At 34.6% G+C, this 20,766-nt stretch overlaps 1 protein-coding gene across 1 annotated transcript in view; it reads right to left on the bottom strand.

Annotated features, from left to right (window-relative positions):
• Positions 1–2,402: 2,402 nt before the first annotated feature.
• ABCE1 (ATP binding cassette subfamily E member 1) overlaps positions 2,403–20,766 on the bottom strand; it is a 29,762-nt gene continuing 11,398 nt past the window's right edge. The window contains exons 5-18 of the mRNA XM_061142419.1: positions 19,799–19,916; positions 19,296–19,433; positions 19,064–19,133; positions 18,757–18,853; positions 17,808–17,897; positions 13,065–13,186; positions 10,129–10,350; positions 9,117–9,176; positions 8,957–9,015; positions 7,419–7,529; positions 7,192–7,334; positions 6,959–7,081; positions 5,345–5,456; positions 2,403–3,846 (exon numbers count right to left, since the gene is read on the bottom strand). Of these exons, the coding sequence (XP_060998402.1) occupies positions 3,799–3,846; positions 5,345–5,456; positions 6,959–7,081; positions 7,192–7,334; positions 7,419–7,529; positions 8,957–9,015; positions 9,117–9,176; positions 10,129–10,350; positions 13,065–13,186; positions 17,808–17,897; positions 18,757–18,853; positions 19,064–19,133; positions 19,296–19,433; positions 19,799–19,916 (1,513 nt within the window). The 3' untranslated portion in view covers positions 2,403–3,798. The remainder of the gene's footprint in view (positions 3,847–5,344; positions 5,457–6,958; positions 7,082–7,191; positions 7,335–7,418; positions 7,530–8,956; positions 9,016–9,116; positions 9,177–10,128; positions 10,351–13,064; positions 13,187–17,807; positions 17,898–18,756; positions 18,854–19,063; positions 19,134–19,295; positions 19,434–19,798; positions 19,917–20,766) is intronic.

Raw genomic sequence — 20,766 nt, 5'->3', positions numbered from 1 at the left:
CCTCTTACTAGTAGTTTAACTTAGTCCTTTATACTTTCATATGTTCATAAGTCGGGGGCCAAAAATGGAGACTAGAAACCAGAGGTACAGACATGAAATGACACAAGGCTCTGCTCCACGAGGGGACAGATGTACATGGTTGCCAGTCTCATTAGGTGAAGATGTATAGATACAGGAGGCAGACTCAAGGCATGTGCAGTTGGGAGCTGGAACTCCTACATTTGCATTCACATCAGGAGCACCCATGGAGAAGGAAATGGCAACCCACTCCAGTATTCCTGCCTGGAGAATCCCATGGACAGAGGGGCCTGGCCGGTGACTACAACCCATGGGGTCACAGGAGTCAGACACGACTGGCTATACCACCACCAGGAGCGCCCCGGTCAAAGGGGCAATAGTGGTAACTAAACGTTTCCTATAGACAAGCCTCTCCTTGCCTGGTTTCCAGATTCTTAAGGAAAAAACAAAAACCCAGTTGACAATGTAGTTCATACTTGTTTAGTTAGGTTTGATGTCCGGGAATCTGCAAGCTACGATGAAAAGTGGTTCTGAGCTGGTCATCCAGTCCCCTGGCACAAGTAAATGGGAAGCCTTTGAAGAGACCTCAGAGCCAAGGTTCTGACCTCAAGAGAAATCCGTGAGTTTTATCAGCTTACTCAGGGATTTGTTCTAAGAAATCTGGAAGGAATGTGGCTGCTGGCATTGTGTGGTGTTTGATGGCAGGGCTAGGATCCTTGTGACTTTCTCAGCAGTTCCCTTTCGTCACCTTGTGGGCACAACACAGCCACAAAAAGGTGTACCAGATACATCTCTCTTTTTATTAGAAAAGCAAAAGGACTTCCAGAAACTCCAAGAGGCTTCTCTTTCAGCTTATTGGCTAGAAGTGGTCAACATGGCATGCTGAGCTGCAAGCAACTAGGATATACGAAGAGAACTGTCATGATGGCCTTAGCCCAATTACGATCCACTGGCTGCAGCTGGGCACACTGCTTATCCTACCAATTAGGCAAGGAAGGAGGTACTGGTGAGTAATAAAATGAAAATTAAAGAATTATAAGCTGCTGAACTGATTGATAATTCTGTTTCTCCAACTGCTTTTCTCATTTATTCCTACTCAGACCATGTAAAAACTTCTACCTTAAATCTTTTTTTTTTACCTTAAATCTTGAAGGCACTGAAAGTTCACTACACTCTTGCCTGTATTATCTTTTCCTCTCACTAAGCTCTTGGGTGCCCATGCTGATACCTGACATCTGACATTGTCTTCTGGTTCACGTGGATTATTTTACCATCTTTATAGGTTCTATTTCCTTGGCAGCTGCCTCTATTGTAGCCCTTTCTGACCCTCCAACCCAGAACGCTCTTCAGAACCACGTGGTACTCATATCTCACCAGACAGTGGGGTTGAGGGCTTGACATATATGTACATGAAATACTAACGAGGGAGTGAAATCACTTAACCAAGTAAGTCGTTACCTAGTCTTCCTATAGAAACACAGAGCTTCTCTGATGAGTAGATTGATTCCTTCAATACAGTAGGCAAAACTACATGTCAGACACCAAACTACATTGAATTTGTAAGCAAGAGAAGGTACTAGACTTCAAGATGCTATGGTGTAAAATTAGGTTAAGTTGCATATACACTACTTTTATAGAATGCTACATGCTTCGTTAACTATAAACAGTTGATATGCACAAAATATAAAATTCAAAAGGCAATAGGTGTATGTGTATATGTGTTTCCTTTGTTCTCTGTTCCTAACCATCAAGTTATCCTTCTCAAAAGCATTGTTTTTGAGTATCTCTTTTTGTATTTTAGTACTTTGTGTATTTTCATAAATAGTGGTGTCTTATAATAAACTTACATTGCACCATGCTTTTTTGCTTAGAAATTTTTTCTAAGGATATAATGATATAATTGAGCAGTCTCATTCTTTTTAGGAGAGCTAACATCTGCACTGAGGTATTTGAGTTGGTAATAGATTTTATAAAACACTTCTTTGTGTTAATATTTTAAGTCCTTTTCTATTGCTGTACAAAATTTTAAGTAACATCGAATTCCTTTTTAAAATTTTCATTTACATGAAAAATAATAAATTGATACATATTCTATATCAGTAATAAGTAGAAAGAACTGGGCTCTTATATCAAAAATATTTTTAAGAACATAGTACAGAATAAGTAAATAAAAATAGCTTTTGTCTTATTTTATTCAATGTATTTGAATAATCATTCACAAGTTTAACCTATCCTTAAAAATAGGCACTACTAATTTTAATATAATCCCATTTATGTACAAAGCAAACCCTTTACATATTCACACTTAGTTAAAAAGCATGAAAGGATATATATTATTAAACAAACACTGATAACCTCTGGGAGGGTAAAATGAAGGGAAATCATAATTCTTTATTCCATTTATTTCTGTATATTTGAAATTTTCACAACAAACATTATAGATTACTCACATAAATTAATTTTTTAAAAGGCCTAATGGGTCTTAGTTAAACCACTTTCCACCAACTGTTTGCATATTAATTAAAGCTTCTGTAGTTTACAGGGAGCTCTAAAAGCTTTTCTATGTCCTAAACTCCTTTCCCACTTGTAGTATGAGTTAGTCCCAGTTCAGGGCACTAGGCAGAAGTATACTTGAAAGTGGTTTCACACTACAGGTATGCCACTGTTCAAGAAATCTAGATCAGTTTTTAGAACTCCCGCTACACACTATTTAGAAAAAAAAAAAGTCAAACAGATTTAGATAGTATCTTCTATATTCAAAACCTAGAAATAAATATATTTGGTACCAAGGGATATTTTATATTGCTATCTGGGGACTGGGTACTCCTTGGTGGTATTGTTGCCTTTAGGAGAGTGGCTCACAGTCCTTGGTTGCCCATCAGAAATCTGTGGAAGTTTAAAAACACATAGATGCTTAGGGACCAACTCTATAAAGATTTTGAGCCTGTACTGTACTTTTAAGGGAAACAGACATTCTTTAAAATACTTTTTCCTAAATCTTCATCAGTGATTACACAAAGGTATGTTTAAAGCATGACATTACCTTGAGAATAATTACAGAATATAGAATCTTATGGAATGGTACATCTAATTCAGAATCAAGTTAGGTTTTTTTTTTTTGGGTGGGGAAGAGGAAGGTGTGTTGAAATGATTTTTTTTTTGCTCAAGATATTTATAAGCACCAAAAACATTGTAAACAATGCTAAAGTTGGTAATAGTTTGTTTCCAGCAGTGGTGTTCTGCAGTAATCTTCCTTGGAAAGTCTAAACATACTGACAATTTAATGCAAAGACTGAAAACAAATAAATATAATCCTGATGTTTATTTATCAAATTTAATCAGTGAAGTCATCAACTGGATTTTAAAATAAGGGCAGTTTCATTATAATGGCATATTTGGCAAACCATGTAAGTGCAGAAACCTTTTTCAAGATTTTTAAAAGGGGCAACACTGCTCAGCATTTAGTACATGAATATATAGTAAACCTACTGAAAATCTTTCTATACATTATGGAAACCTGGAGGTAATTTGTATGCTTGAAATGTCTTCATTTTACAATGTTATGCACAAAAAGGGTTCTATCATCAAGATCAGAAAAGTGGCATTTTCTGTATTCAGACTACCATTTACAACACAACTGGCTTTTGATGTTACAGTAAGTAAATTATACTTCAAGCTCTAGAGCATGTGGTGTATAAAACCTGATTTAAATTTTATATGACAAAAATTCCAATAAATGTTTCTCTTAATAAATGGCTTATCAATATTCTCAGATTCACTTTAATCATCCAAGAAAAAGTAGTTTCCACTCTTCTTTTGTTCTACATCCTAAAAAACAAAGAGAAGCAAACAGAAATCAACAAAGATGCAACAGAAATCAACACCATTCTCCGGCATGCCACGGTTGGGTTCCCACAGTAATACTAGTGCTTCTAGCAGCATCACACAATCTCCTCTGCACTCACCAGCTGCTTCTGGAAATTTCTCATCCCACTGCTCAAAGACAAGGTTACTACTCTGCTACCCACCTCCACTACCTACCAAAGACACCTTCCTTGGTGCACACCTCACACAAAATTCCTTTACATAAAATACTTTACACATTCAAAATTTTGCTATACAAAATTCTGTTTCCAAAAAAACTATTAAATTACATTTTCATCCTTTTAACTTTAAGCTCCTGATAAAAATGTAACCGTGTCAGTTTGGGAACTGCCTAGTATACAAAATGCATATAAAAATAATTTTTCCCAGTACCATTTGCAGACTGGCCAGTAATGATCCATCTACCTATCTGCCTAGCAGCTCCCTTATTAGAACTCAGGTGTGGTTGTCTAGGATGAATTGATACAGAGACTATCCTGAATAAGTGTACCTGGGGACTGAACTGAGTCTCTACCCAAGAAAATAGCAACACAAAGGGTAAGGCTTCAGAAGAGATTCTTATGAAAGTGCTCTAAAATTTAGTTCCTTTCTTCTGCTTAATTCACTTTTTAAAACTAAGGAACTATTCAGTTTTAAATTTCATTATCCTGGCTAGAGAATAAACATTTATAAATAAAACATTATAGTGAAGGCTAAAGGCATCCAGACACTGTGTTAGGTGCTTAAGAGTAAGTGATATGCACTGTGCCTCTTGCTTTCCAAGGGCTCACACTTGAGGAGCAAAGCGAGGGGAGTAAAATATGAAAGGGCGACGGCTAGAGTGCCATGAAACAGAAGCCGTGCTTTAAGGATGCATTCATTGCAGGCATACTAGAAACACAGAAACGCTTTTTTAGTTTTCATTTTTCTTTGGGTGATGAAGAAATGACTGCTTTCTAAAAACCATATTTAAATCAAGTATAGGGTGCATAATTACTTTATATACCACAAAGGAAATAAAACTGCTGATTAAAAGACTGCAGATTTAACCAAATTTTTTGTTTCATTGTTTAGAATTTAATGTTCACTGAAGATGACTATTTAGACTCTTAAAATAAACATTTTAATCATGTTCTTATGTAAGCACAAAAAATGCGTAAAAAAGCTGTAAAAACTTCTCTATTTCAAGTGTAATTTCCCTGAAAACACTTTAACTGGCAAGTGCCCTCAACACAAGTGGTACGATGGGTGTGACTCAAAGAGCTAATGCAGCAGTGGCAGCTCTGTCACAGGTGCTGCCTTCCGGACTGACGTGTGCCATCAGAGACTAAACGCGAAAAACATGAATCTCAGAACTGAGGAAATGACAGAATTTTAATGACACAGTCTTCAATTCAAAACATACTTTTCAACTATTTACACTGAGAAATTATCCATGATTTGAGATAACTTTTTTACATACCTTAATTGAATTGAGTTTGTTTATTCTTGGCCTATAGTTGTTTGGGTCTCTTCTGAATGTAATTTCAAGCTGAGACAAAAATTTATTCATGCCAGCCAAAAGGGTTTGAGGACTAGGGTGAAAAACAGAATCTATCAATTACAACTGATTTTTACCCTTCCCCCAATTTAATTGCTTTTTAGGAAGAAGAATATTAAGAACTGTTTCCTCTAATTCCTCAATCATAAATCATCTCAATAATAGTATCATCACAGTATATTATAAATCTATATTCAAAAATGTCTTTGCTTCAATAATTTGGCTGTATTTTTGTGCAAAACAAACACAGTTTAAAATGTTTCTGGTATGGAAAAAAACATTTAGCCAAAAGTACTACTTTAGAAAAATTAGGTGATTGCAGAATTTCAAATCTAAGACTTTTAGGGGAGAAGAAAACTTAACAGAGAAGGTACAATTATGTTAGAAATTTGGCACTAAAAAGACTATGTACAACATAATGATTTTTAGTAATAATTCCTTTCAAAATTTCCATACTATTTCTATACTAATCATTTTTTCTCACCTAAACTACTACTAAAATCATCCTAAATCATATCATACTTGTGGAACATTTCAAGTATTTTTTAAATACAAAGGGAGAATCATTATTTGAAGGCTTCCCTGGTGGCTCAGATGGTAAAGAATCCACCTGCAATGGGGAAGACCTGGGTTTGATCCCTGGGTTGGGAAGATCCCCTGGAGAAAGGAATAGCTACCCACTCCAGTATTCTGTCTGGAGAATCCCATGGACAAAGGAGACCGGCAAGCTACAGTTCATGGGATTGCAGACTTGGACATAGCTGAACAACTAACACTTTCACTTTTCTTTTCACATAGTCTAAGAAATTTCCCTAACAAAGTACATTATTTTCAATAATTGACAATTTTAAATTAAAAAAAAAAAAGAATTTTAAGAAGTTTACTTAAGTACTTTTATTTCTTGGATGAATTATTCAAACAGCAAATCCATTCCTCCCTAAACCAGGAAACACTGCGTTGTAATCACATGAACTTACTGTTTTTATAGGTCAAATGGTTGAATGTCTGTAATTTCATACAGTTCAACCTAATAAGATTTAAGCACTAAAAGCATAATAAATTTCTCATTAAAAAAAACTTTCTCATAAACTGTGAAAGTTAGGCTTTATATTTCAAGTGCTCTCTATCAAGCCAATAAGGAGAAATGAAAGAAAAAAGAGAGGTAAAATCATTCATTTTATACTTGGCTGTACATTTATACCAGATATTCAGGAGATAGTAAGCTTTACCACTAACATTGTAAATTGGGCAAATCACGTACCCAAATAATGAAGCAGACAAAACATAACCAGAAAGGGAAGGTGAGGGGCCCAAAGCTCTGCATCCTTATTGCCCTGGGTCAGTGCTATACCACAGTCTAAAACCCACTGTTCTAATCAGTGTCATCCAAGATGGTATATGAATAATCTTGGGAGTTACAAAATCACTTCAAGAGTTTTCCTTATTAAAAATTAAAATAGTATGACTGTTTATATGCTGATTGGAAAAGTGTTGGAACTTATAATCAGATTGAATGGTTTAGAAAATAGTTAGTACCTGTTTGCAACTGTGTTCTTGGATGGAACACCATCAAAAACAATGACTCGATCTGCTAGATAGGTGGCCATGATGAAGTCATGTTCCACAACAAAGGCTGTCTTCTTAGCATGGAGTATGAAACTAAAACACATGATTTTGAAATCTTAATTTTGTATCATCAAATAGTCAAATGGTATCTTAAGCACCTAGTACAAAGATCACATGTAATAGTTTTATGAGCAGGATATTACCGTTTGACAACTCGAGCAGCCATCAATCTTTGCTCGGAATCCAAATATGCGGATGGTTCATCAATTAAATAGACATCAGCAGGTTTGCCCAAACAAAGAGCTAATGCTACTCGCTGCAGTTCACCACCAGATAATGTCTGCACCTATTTGCAGAAGAAGTTCAGTAAACCATGTAGAGATATCCACCATTTAAAATGATAAAACAACAAAAATTATTTTAAGAGTACCTCTTGATCGATGATGTTTTCAATTTGCAGAGGCTTCATTACATCAGTCACAAACTGTGGATGAGTGTAAGCATCTCTGATCTTTTCATGCAGTAGCTGGCGAACACTTCCCTGTTTTTAAGGGAAAAGTATTCAAATTTTATTTCAGTACAAAACTACTCTGATTATGCACCTTGACAAAGTTAAGCCACACAGCAAAAGTGTAACAATTTGTTGCCAACAGATATCCATAGTATTTTGACACTTATCTATCAGCTAGGGCATGTTTTGAGATTTAAAAAATTAAAAACCCATCATGTCCAAGTAAAAAAAATAAAGCAATAATCTTAAAATCTGAAAGAAATAAATGACTGCTTCAATGGAGAAATCATTAGACTAGGACTACTTCTAAAGGTCAATATGTGTATCAAGTAATCTTAGGCAATCTGGGAGGTAACACAAAATGTGCAACAGTATGACAGGGATGAACATAAGATGTCTTGAGCAATTAAAAAGCTAAGTTTATAGAGAACATCAACGATGAAATTTTTAATGTAAGCCAAGTCATCATAAATATTTTCAATATGAGTACTGAGGTACTGAAGTTAATAAATAAGTTCATTACCACACCTGCAGAAATCAAAGGAAGTTAATTTCACAATGTTTTAAGTCTCATCCATATCGTAATATATATCAGTGTCTTCTTTTTATGGCTGAATAACAGTGGCTCTACTGTTTTTCGTTCCTACCAGCAATCTACGAGGTTCAAATTTCTCTATATCCTCAGCAATACCTGTTCTTGTCTGATTGAAGTCATTTTAGTGGGTGTGATGTGGTGTCTCAGTGTGGCTTTAATTTGTATTTCCCTTATGACTAACAATGCTGAGCATCTTTTCATGTGCTTATTGGCCATTTGTTTCCTTTCTTTGGAAAAATGTCTATTCAAATCCTTTGTGCATTTAAAAATCGAGTTTTAGGAGTTCTTTATATATTCTGGATATGAGTACCTTATTAGATATATAATTTGCAAACAGTTTCTCCAGTCTTGTGGGTAGCCTTTCACTTTCCTGATGTCATTTGCACTGCCAAACACATTAGGTTTTTGAAGATTTATTTTGGAAAAAGATGCCAAACAGACTTAAAATAGTTTTCCCAGTAGTGGAAATGAAATTAAGGACTATAGTAGTCTTAATATCTTCCTTAGCCACCTTATTACACCTGTGTGTGTGCGCTCAGTTGCTCAGTCGCTCAGTCATGCCCAACTCTGTGACCACATGGACTGTAGCCCACTAGGCTCCTCTGTCCATGGGATTTGCCAAGCAAGAATACTGGAGTGGGTTGCCATTTCCTTCTCCAGGAATCTTCCCCATCCAGGGATCAAACCCTTGTTTCCTGCATTGGCAGGTGGATTCTTTACCACTGAGCAACTTGGGGGGCCCTGGACAGAAACTGATTTGGAGAAACATTCTGATACAGTTTAAGAGTAATGCTCTAGGTATATATACACATAAACACTTCTTTAATAATAATAAAAAAAAAAAAATACCAGTATAACTCACGGTTGATTTGGGACTGATTTTCTGTGGCTTATAACTGACATTTAGAACTGGAACTTCCCCTGCAAAATAATGCAAATAAATAAGACACTGAAAACTGCTCAGATCTTTAGAGTCTACTACATGGAAAAGAGTAAAAAAAAAAACAACACTACAACAGTACCTCCTTCATCAGGTTTAAGCCTTCCAGCAAGCATTCTGATAAATGTCGTTTTACCAGTACCTGGCAACACAAAACAAATTGATTTGAAAAATGTTTCACATTTAGAGTAAATCTCTATGCATTACTGGGTTGTAACTGGAAAACTAGTTTTGAAAAAAATATACTGACACTACAGAATTCTGAAGGCTATATAGAAAATTACTTGAACTTTCATGATCCACCTCTCAAGTATCATTCTAAATTCCTTAGGAGGAATACATACTATTTAAAGTTTATAACTGCCATTTTAATAAAAGGATCTTATAAAGTCTTGGGTTAGTTCTTGAAAGAAATTTTTAGCTAAAGTATCGATGAACACAATTTATCGTTAAAACAGGACAATAACTGTTATGATTGACACCGTCATCACAAAGGCCATTTAACATGGAATATTTAATTGCAACCAAGCTAAAGACTAATATACTAACTAAAGACTGATATATTGCAACAATCTTCAGAAAGTTTTTTTCTTCCACAGTTTTGTAAGTTGTAAGCATAAAATTCCAAAATCATCTCAAAATCAGCTCATAATCATCTCAAAATCAGCAGCACTCAAAATCATCTCATAACTATGACAATAACCTATTATTTAAAAATGTCAGGAATATAACTATTTAAAAGTTGCAAGGAAAACATTTTAAACTAGACTGCTTTAGAATTACCAATTCTTTCCTTTCTGGTCAGTTTCTAGGATGAATAAATGTCATCTGTATCAATATATACATAGAAAAACCAGCTTAGAAAAAGATCTAGTTCTCACTGAAGGTTAACAAAATAAGAAGTATAAACTTGATTAAATGACAAATTAAACCATACAGTGCCACAAAATGTGAACCACACTGAGAAATATAGGAATTCAACCTAGTTCCCAGACCTATAAAATAACTGAGTCAAAATTTTTCAAAGTAATTAAAACTCAGTTACTGTATAAACAGAATCAACTTTCAAATATCACAGAATAAGGGAAACTTACCATTTTCCCCCAACATCACCATGATTTCAGAATCTGTAAACTCTCCAGCTACAATGGCTAACTCAAACTCTCCCATCTTTTTCTTCATTCCAGGGTATTTATACATACACATCTTTTTAACTTCTTCTTCATTTGCTGTCTCAGCCACTTTAAAAACAAGTGATGCATCTCTGAATCTCAAGTTTTCTGTTGGAACGTAGCCATCCAAAAAAATGTTTATGCCTATTGGAAAGTTATTGAAATAGATTAGCAAAGATCAATTAAAGACTAAACTTTTCCCACAGCAATAAATTATCATATAAAAACCAAATCCTAGGCTTTCTTGTGAGTAATCTATACATAGATTTACATAGCAAGCAGTGCGACATGGTGTTTCACATACCTAATACCAAGCTTAATTCATGCATACATACATGCCTATATATACAAACACATACACAAAGCACATCTTTTCATTATTATGTGATTTTTATAAGACTTTTTCCATCAGATTTTATGTGAAAGGCTCTGATGCCATTTATTCTGTATTTTAAAATAAAAAATTGTAATTTTTCTTTAAAAAAGGACAAGTAAAATGGAGTATTTTCACAGACTGATATAAAATGAAATAAAATAGTTAAGAATTTAAGTTATAAGTATTCATTTTCATGTGAGGCATAACCATATGCTGAATTTATGATTTATTGCATTTGTTTTCAGATTAGCTTTGCAGATTTTTAAGAATTTCATTTCTTGGCTTCATTGTGCAAACAACATAATCTAAACAGATTTTAATAACCAAACAAAAAGTAACATACTGGTACATGAAAATCCCTCCATACTAAAGTTGTTAAGAACCACAATGGCAGATGCACAGAAATGGAAAAGCGGGTTATCTGGGAAACAAAAGATCTGTTTTTGTGTTTACTATGTGTACCAGAAGAACAGTAGTTGAAGTTTCAGAAGGTCTTGAAAGAAAGTCTAGGATGTTACTCATTTCATTTGCAAGTAAGAACCAAATCTAGGCCTTCTCAGCCTAGAACACAGGTGCTTAATAAATATATACTGACAGAACAAATCAACAGATCCATTTATTCTGCCCAAATTAGCATTTTTAATCTTAAGCCATTTAAGAATTAAGAATTCATGTTAAGAATAACGTGAGGTTAAAAACTTAAAGCCAAATATTAAATAAAAATATAAACTCAAAGGAACCTAAGTGACCATTTAGTACAATTGACCAATCCATTAGGTAAGAAAACAAAAGCTCAGAGAAGTGACTTTGTGCAAAAAAAAATTAACAAATCAGCTTTATACACTCTAACTGCAATGTTTCTCTTTTTAATTTAAAAATGAGTTCAAGCTAAAATTCCTTTATAGTTCATAAAGAGCTTTTACATATAAGGTGTTAATTTGAGCATATTAAAGGACAGCAGAAAGATTAAGTGCAGTTTGTTAGTTCCATAGTTTTTACGGATAGGGTACATTAACACCTCACCAGGAACTATTTCCTAGCACATGATTTAGATATGGCATCTATGACTAGAATTATATATTTATATAGAATTAGCAACCATGGGTCACAAAGAGTCAGACACGACTGAGAGACTTTCACTTTCAGGGCTTCCCTTGTGGCTCAGCTGGTAAAGAATCCACCTGCAATGCGGGAGACCGGGGTTTGACTCCAGTATTCTGGCCTGTAGGATTCCCATGGACTGTATATGTATAGTTCATGGGGTTGCAAAGAGGCGGACATGACTGAGTGACTTTCACTTTTCTCTAATTAGAATTATGAAAAGTGACTGCCAGGTATCTATGTTGTTATTATCAATATGATTTTAGAACTTCATACTTTAGGCACAAAGTAGATACTCTGATATTAGTTGCTAACTGAGGAGAATGAAACAGTAATTGCTTCTGCTATCATCTCTTAAGACTACTGGTAAGAAAACTGGGCAATCTCACAAGTTTTTTCTTAAAATATATTATCTCAATAGATGGATAGTATCTATCTCAAATATATAGGTAGATAAGGGATATTAAGTCCTTCCCCACATCTTAAACTATTTATACCCTTTTTACAGCTTTAAAAAAAGAAAAGTATGTCCAACTGAGGGAACTATAAGGCTACATGAATAATTATTCTTATAGAATATGGCGGGCTTTCAAGATATGGACTAAGGAGACCTTTCATGTCTAGATTATCAGTTTAAGGCATAGCTGGAGAGAAGAAACATAAAAACTAAAAACAGGAGTGAGGAAGCTGTGAAGGAAAACAGGAAAGAAATTAAAAGGAAGAAGGCATACCAGGTGGAGAGTGCACTGATTTTGCTTCAGGAGCCACTTAGTGGTAGGCTCCTACCACTTTTGCCTAACTTGCTTAGGTAGGGAAAACACATGGAAAAGAGAGACAGTCCCTCTTTCCTGCAAGTAGTAGGGATAAGTGAAAATACACATACTGAGCTGTTGTATTAGAATTTTAGTCACTCACCAGACTATAATATATTTAACTATTTTATTAGACTTTTGGATAACCTTAGTTCCACAAACTTAGGATACAGATTACAGATAAATTTGCAACATGAAAACAAGATGAGCACTAAACGAATTTTAAGAGTTTTCCTACTGGTACTGGCCTGTCAAAGATAAAGCTGAGGATGACTAATAATATAGGGATGCTACAGAGGCCAAACTATAAATGAACATTTTAGTATAGCAAATAAATAGTGAAACTGATAGAATATTTTTAGCCACAACAAAAACTTCTCCAAAATGAAATAGGTTATGTTTAACAACTGGCATATATAACCTTATATATGTATATTCTATGGTGAGATTAAATTTCATAAGGCCAGAGTTTTGGATAAGTAACATGACAGCAACACTTTACTTAGTATCAACAATACATTTTCTAAGCATTAATGTGAAAGAGCGTTGTGAAAAGTTTTTCAAGTTACCTTCTCTTACACTAAAAGGCATAGTGACAACACCATAAGCACTTGGTACGCCATATAAACAGCAGATGAAGTCAGAGAGATAGTCTAATACACTTAGATCATGCTCCACCACAATGATATATCTGAAAATCAATATAGATTTTTATTTAAAAATGTAATATAACATAAAATTATATTTAATTATAATCAAAACATTTACATAGCTTTAAAAAAACTATAGTGGAAATTTTAGGAAGATAAATACATTAAAAAAAATTAACTGTAAAGACCACATTAAGCAAGTTATAAAATGTTTTCTTGGAATAAGACTCTAATCAATGTTCATATTTCAAATTGTTTTCCTAAACTAAAAGAAAAAAGTTAACATGAAAGTTTATGAATATATAAAATAAATGTTTTGCTAATAAAAAAAATTTTTTACTAAATGTTTAACTAAAAATGTTTAACAGCATTTTTAAACTTTACAAAGCAGAAATAATTATATAATTATAATAGACCTAAACTGTTTACTATGCTATTCAATGTATGTATTAAACCCTTCTATTTGTCCTATCCCACACTAGTTGCAATCTAGTTGTAGTAGGGGATGCATAGAGAATATGACATAATCCTCAACCTGAGAACTTTGATATTAGCTGTGGAGACTAGGAATTGATATGAAACAATACCAAAAAGACTACGTAGCAAAATGTTTTACAGGTGATTAAAAACCTATGAAAGTCAGGAAGGAAACAGGTTAGTGTGGGTACTGGAGCACTTAATAAATGGGATAGAATAGGACATGACTTTTTAATTAGTAAGAAAAAAGTACTTCTAGTAGAAACTGTCAGGCAAATAAATAATAGTCAGAAAGCTTTTATGCAGTATTTCATTCCTATTCAATTCAGTTTAAGATTTTCAAAAAGCAATGACCTGCAAATCCAAATTCCAACTTAATTTATCAGCTTTCTGTACAAAAACCAGCCATATTTTTATTTTAATGAAATCATTTACTCATTTAACGAAATCATTACTCCCATAAAAACTGACTCAATTTGATTCACAATGATATACTGTTTAAATTGCCAAGCATGTCTAATTCATTGTTTTCTTTCTCTATCGAGATTCTAATTCAGGGTGTCATATTTCCATCTAATATTGCTATATGCTTTTAACAAATCTCATTTTTTTCTTCAGGGCCCCAGATAAGGCTCTTAGTTCCAGATGAAACAAATGTAACATCCTTACACGTTAAGACCTTCCAAAACTATAGCTACTACAGATATTCAATTTATAAAGTTACACTCTGATAAATCCATCATACTTAACCTAATTTAACAAACACCATACTTAGCCTAGCCTACATGAAATGTGTTCAGAACACTCATATAATGCCTATTTTAAAACAGTGTTGACTATCTTATGTAATGTGTTGAATACTATACTGAAAGTGAGAAACAGAATGGTTGTAAGGGTACCAGCTGTCTGTCCTCTAAACATGTGGCTGACTGAAAGCTGCGGCTTGCTACTGTCGCTCAGCATCACAAGACTAAGAAAACAGCAAATTCTGAAGTATCGTTCTACTGAACATGTATTGCTTTCACAACACTGTAAAGTCAAAAAATCTTGAGTTGAACAACAGTATCTATAAATTCTTTTATTACATTTGTATATAGGATATACTGAAAAATGGATTTTTGTTTCCTGAATAATCTACTCTTCTATCTCTGTGTCTAAGGGCTAGTCTACGATCGAAAGGGTCTCCTGACTAATATCCTCATCTGCTGAAGTCCTACGTAACTCTTTAAGGTTCACCTCAAATTCTACCTCCAGCAGAATCACCCTTCTTAATGTGCAAATAAATAAACTTTCCCCCACTGCTGAACAGTGGTAGGCATCAATAAAAATGGCAGATCACCCAAGTGAGCCAATACTTATCCCGCCTTGGTATCTTTACTGGCAATGTTCCATTACTTGGAATAATTCTCTGCTTTTTTACCACTGAAATCTTCAAGGCCCAGTATATGGCAGCATAGTTTTATCTAGTGGTTTTTAATGTACTTTTGAAAAGAAAAAAAATAAGTCACACCTTCTGCTTTCCCTACTTTCATATGAATCTTATGCAGAAGTCCAAAATGTTATTAAAAAGTATTTAGAAGACTCACTCTATTTTCAGAGGGTTTGGAACAATAATCTACAGCATAATGAGAAATCTATGCTGTGAAAATTTATACCCTACACTTAATTTTGGGTTATCTGTTGGATTTTAATCTTCCTCTTGCATTACTGTTCCTCTCACTAATTCATCCTCTATTTCTTGTTTCCTGGAGGATATGATCTTCAAAATCTTTTTACAGTATTAAAGACTGAATGGGTGCCTTGACACATCATAGAATTTCAGAATGCAGACATACTTCCTGAAACTTTTTATTATCAAGTCTATCACTACAAAGAGATTATTTTGACCCTATGCCTATAAAATCAAGACCCAGCACAACTGAGAAAACATCTAACCATCATTTCCTTTACTTTGTCAATCTAATGTTTTGGCATGTTATCCCTTTTACCACTATGTACTGCCCTCTCATAACGAAGAAAGTAGTGACTTGACTGAATACACGTCACCTGGTTTTAAATTATTATCCTTTTATTTCTCTGCTTATGTATTCTTTAATTTACAGATCCTAAGGTCCTTGAATATTGAGACTGCATTTTATACTCTTATATTTCCCAAAGGGGCTTCTGCCCAGGTGGCACAGTGGTAAAGAACCTAACTGCCAATGCAGGAAGCTGTGGATTCAATCCCTGGGTCAGGAATATCTCCTGGAGAAGGAAATGGTACCCTACCCCAGTATTCTCACCTGGGAAATCCAACAGACAGAGGAGTCTGGTAGGGTACAGTCCATGGGGTCGCAAAGAGTTAGACATGACTTGGTGACTAAACAGCAGCAACAATTTCCCAAAGAGCCTATCATAATGCCCTGACCTATGCATGGAGTGAAATTATGGTCACCATTTACCTCAACTAAGATTGTCTCTTTATTACTGATATTCCAAGTTTTGCTTCAAAGTATGTACAGGAATCATTTGTTCCTTGAATCTAAGGAGTCAAGTTTTTCAATTCTGGAAAATACCCAGCCATTATCTTTTCACAGTTTTATTTTTCAGATGCCTATAAAGACATATGTAATCATCTTCTCATTCTGTTCTCTATCTCATTCTATTCTCCATGTCCTTGAATCTCCCTCCTGATTTTCCATCTCATTCTCTGTTGTACTCTGGTAGCTTGCTCAGGTCAACTTTTCAAGTTTCTGATGCTCTTCTGTTGTCCCTAACCTGTCTAATCTGTCCAGTGAGTTTTCAATGTCATGACTATATTTTTAATTTCTAGATTTGTTTGGGTTTTTTAAACATTTACCTATTACCTTTTTTGTAGTATTATATTCTTAGAGCTTTAAATCTTTACGTTTTGAATTATCTTAAATATTACTTTATAGTCTCTTTGAGAATGTCACTTTTAGTTCTTGAAGATCTAAATCCTGCTGTTTGTTGTGTTTACTGACTCACTTGTACAGTTTCCTTCTATTATTTATAACCCTGGGTTTAAAGCTCTTGGTCTTTACCTGTAGAAATCCTGTGTGACCAGGGTTGAGAGCATATGCCTCTAGAGTGTTTTTATATTTGCGTCGTCTACGTACCATAGAACTGAAGATTCCAGGACTCTCTGTGTTACTTTCTTAGCATGGAGGGTTTTTAGACATCCCTGATTACATAAATTTCAATTCCATATCCATGTGAGCTGCAGTCCATAAACAGATCTGAAGGGGAACCATCCCTCTAATTCCCAAGGCTCTCACGGAGTGACAGGAGTATGTTTCCTTGACATCCTCATGTGTTTACTCTTTTGCTGAGAAAGCAGTTGTTTGAGAGTCCTGGCATTTTGTGTGATAATTCAAAAGAAGGCCCTGCCACCTGCCCACAAATGGTGGTTAAAGCTCGAGACTTACTACAGAGAGAAGCACAGCCCTCCAGGAAAGCCATCCTGTCTCTCCCCTGTAATTACAGGGGATAGTTCTGTTTGCTTTTTGAGCCCCAGGGATCTCTCTTATGAAAGAAGTTATGAAATCAACTACTAAAGAGAGGAACAGAAAATGCTAGGTAGGAATAACGCCCTGTGTTCTGGTCATAGTCTTGCCATATCATAAATTCGAAACCTAGAAATAATTAATTTTTTTGACCTTAAACTTCTTCATTTGCAATATGGGAATACCACCTAAAGATTCTAACTTATAAGATTAATAAGACTCAGATGAGATAACGGGTATTAAAACTCTGCAAACTACAACAGCATCCTACGAATACATGATGTTGTGACTACTTAAGAAGTTTTTAAGAACTTTTATGCTCAGTAGAGACCTGGGACAACTAGAATCTCTCTGTTCTACATGATGTGTATAAGTGACATATCCATTTGAGGATCTGACAAAAGTTAAGGATCTGCTTCCTGGAAATCCATAAAAATGTCAAAAATTTGCATATCACTACAGAGTATTCTTAGGCTCCCTGGAAACAGGTATGGTAGTAAATGCATCTTGCATTAAGAATTTCTGTTCTAGACAGAGGTTAAGTTCAAGTGATAGCTTCAAAAACCAAGATGGACTATATGCACATGTATACGACATTGATGGTCCTGGTGTTGAATCTTTAGAAATCTGTAAAACTTTTCAAACATAACAGCATAGGCATATGCCAAATCTTACTTACCTGTCTGGATTTATTAGAGATCGTATAGTAATAGCAGCCTTTAAACGCTGCTTGACATCTAGGTAACTAGAAGGTTCATCAAACATGAAACTATGAAAAAGAAAAGCAAACATAATATGAAAGGCAAGTATGATAATAATTCTATCTTGCATGTTAAAGCACTGAAATATTTCTGATTTAACAACAACAAAAATCCCACAACGGTAAAAATTTCTGTATTCTGTTCAGAAGTAGAAGGAAGAAATTATGAAGAGCAGGACGGCATATCAAGTCTGGGGAGAGACTTGCAGATTAGGCTAACTTACAAACTGTTATCTCCTCACGAAAACTATTCTGATATATTCCAAAGTAATTCAGAGTGCTTCTCTTATAACTGGCTGAAGTCAATTGCACTAAGCAAACAGTTTTTGGAAAGGAGGGCCCTGCACAGAATTACAGAATACTTTACGGAGAAAAACTAGCCTGCAATGGATGCCAGCGTAGAACTGTAGAAAAAGATGAGAGCAAAAAATATCTGGGAAAAGAGAGGCATTAAAAGGTAGGAAGGAAACTTGCCTTTACATTTGTCTCTCACATGGCACGCCACCCTGATTCAGGATAACCTAAAAGACCTCATGTTCCACTTCAACTATTAAAAACCTTGCCGGCCTGGTTGGAGAGCTTACATCTTAAAAAATAATCTTCCTATTGTATAAAGAGAGTTTACAAAATACCTGACTTTATATTAAAAAGCTCTAGAATTCATACGTTGTCAAGTTTTTAACACTGATGGAGTAACAGGGGAACGTGCAATGGATGCACAGCTGCTTCAATATCTGAACTCAAAAGTTAAAACATTCACTACTCCTTCTATCATTAACAATTTATCCAAACCACTGCTCTTTTAGTAGCATTATAAATAAAAACTCTAAAGGAAGGATAAGATTTACAAGAATATAAAGTAACATACATATCAGCTTTCTGTATGCAAACGACAGCACAGGCAAATCTCTGCAACTCTCCTCCTGAAAGATCTTCAACATTGCGTTCTTTCAGATGGGTTAAATCTGTAAGAGGAATCGTCTTTAATGTTATTCTATTTTACCTCTTCAGGGTAAAATGTGCATTGCAAATCATCCAGCATTTGAATATTTCAGCTGAAAGTATGACAATTACTAGAGATTTTCCCATTTATTTCAGTAATCCATATAAAGATATCAATCTTTATGAGTTAAGTTCATGGCCTATTAAAACACATACACAAAATAAACACTTACCAAGCTGCTGACATACAATTGCTTGTGTCTTTGTTTCATCTTTTCGGTCCAAAATAGACCCCACTGTCCCCTGTCACAATATATCAGTAACAGTTACTATTATTTTCCTTCAATACTAATCCCTTCAATATTAAGAAGAGTCATAAAGTAAAACAAGTTTATTTTGATTTATCTTTCATATGTCCACCAATATTTGTAATACCCACTACACATCTCCTAAAAAGCAACTGACCTTTGCAGCCTTGGGAATCTGGTCTACGTACTGAGGTTTGATAATGGCTTTTAGGTCATCTTCAAGAATCTTGGTAAAGTAATTTTGCAATTCAGATCCACGGAAGTAAGTCAGAATTTCTTGCCAATCAGGTGGATCCTAGAAATGTATGTACAGTTATCTGAATTTAGTAATATAATAGAAAGAGGATAAATGTTATACAAAATAGAACATATATACAAATAGAATACTTTTGCTTCTAACATACTAATAACACCAGAGGTGGATTTTTTTTTCAAATCAAGGAATATTTCATAACAGTTTACAAAATCTTAGAATTATCAATTAAGTAGCATTAACACATTTTTAACTAAAAAGGAGTTTCGTTTATAGTTTCTCAGCATTAATTACACAAATAATCTTGAAAATAAGAACATTAAAAAATAAAATCACACATACTCTCTTCTTCATAGCCTCATAAAACTGACCCAAGATACTCCTTTTTAAAAGGTGGTAATACATACATCATATTTCCCAAGGTTTGGCTTTTGCTTTCCTGCTAAAATTTTTAAAGCAGTTGACTTTCCAATACCATTAGTTCCAACTAATCCCAAAACTTCACCCGGACGAGGAATAGGCAACCTGTCACAAGTGTACAAAAAAAATGAAACAACTCAGACTTAGGTAGAAAAAGCTACATAATACCAGAACGATGTCTTCTGATGCACTTGCACGCCACACACATTCATTAATAAGCCAAAAGAGAAATATGCCAGATATTATTGGCTATTAGGAAAAGCCAAAAACAGCAGCCAAGATTAACTTCAACTGTTAATTGTTAGAAATGCATCCATGACCAATATTACTCCGAATTTTATTTATTCAACTTTCACTCAAAGTCTAAAGTAACCATTTTTCTTTACATATAAGGCTCAGTTTTAATGTACAATAAAACGCTTTGGTACAAAACTGCAGAGCAGGTGCAACCTCACAGTCTTTTTCCTTCTTTCTTTTTTTTGGCCTGCCATTTACTTACAAGGAGAGAAGTGCCACATCAACCAGAAATATTCCACTTCATACTCCCTGCTGCAGTAGGGCCCCTTAAAGCTGGCAGGTTGAGAAATACCTTTTTATTAGTTAAATCTAGACTCCCAGATTCAAAATACTAGTGTTCAACAGATTAAAAACCTCAAAGAATGCCTGTCAGTAATAGTACATGTTGAAGCTCAGGGAAATATTCTCTGTAGATCATGAGATTAATAGATAAATAAAATCAACACAAGGTCCCAAAATTATTTTGGGGAGAAGGATTTTATAACAACAACGATTCTCACCCCAGTTGTATATTAGAATCACCTGGGAGCCTTTTCAACTAACGTCCAGACTATACATCCAGAGTAAGATGTAATTCAACAGGGTTGAAATTACCTGGGCATAAGTACTTTTAAAAAGACCCTCAGGAAATTTTAATGTCAGCCTGAATGAACCACTG

Source organism: Dama dama, chromosome 5 (assembly GCF_033118175.1).
Source record: "Dama dama isolate Ldn47 chromosome 5, ASM3311817v1, whole genome shotgun sequence".
In the NCBI taxonomy this organism is placed as follows: Eukaryota; Metazoa; Chordata; class Mammalia; order Artiodactyla; family Cervidae; genus Dama; species Dama dama.
The sequence above is the reverse complement of the archived record's forward strand: the minus strand, read 5'-3'. Positions and strand labels throughout refer to the sequence as shown.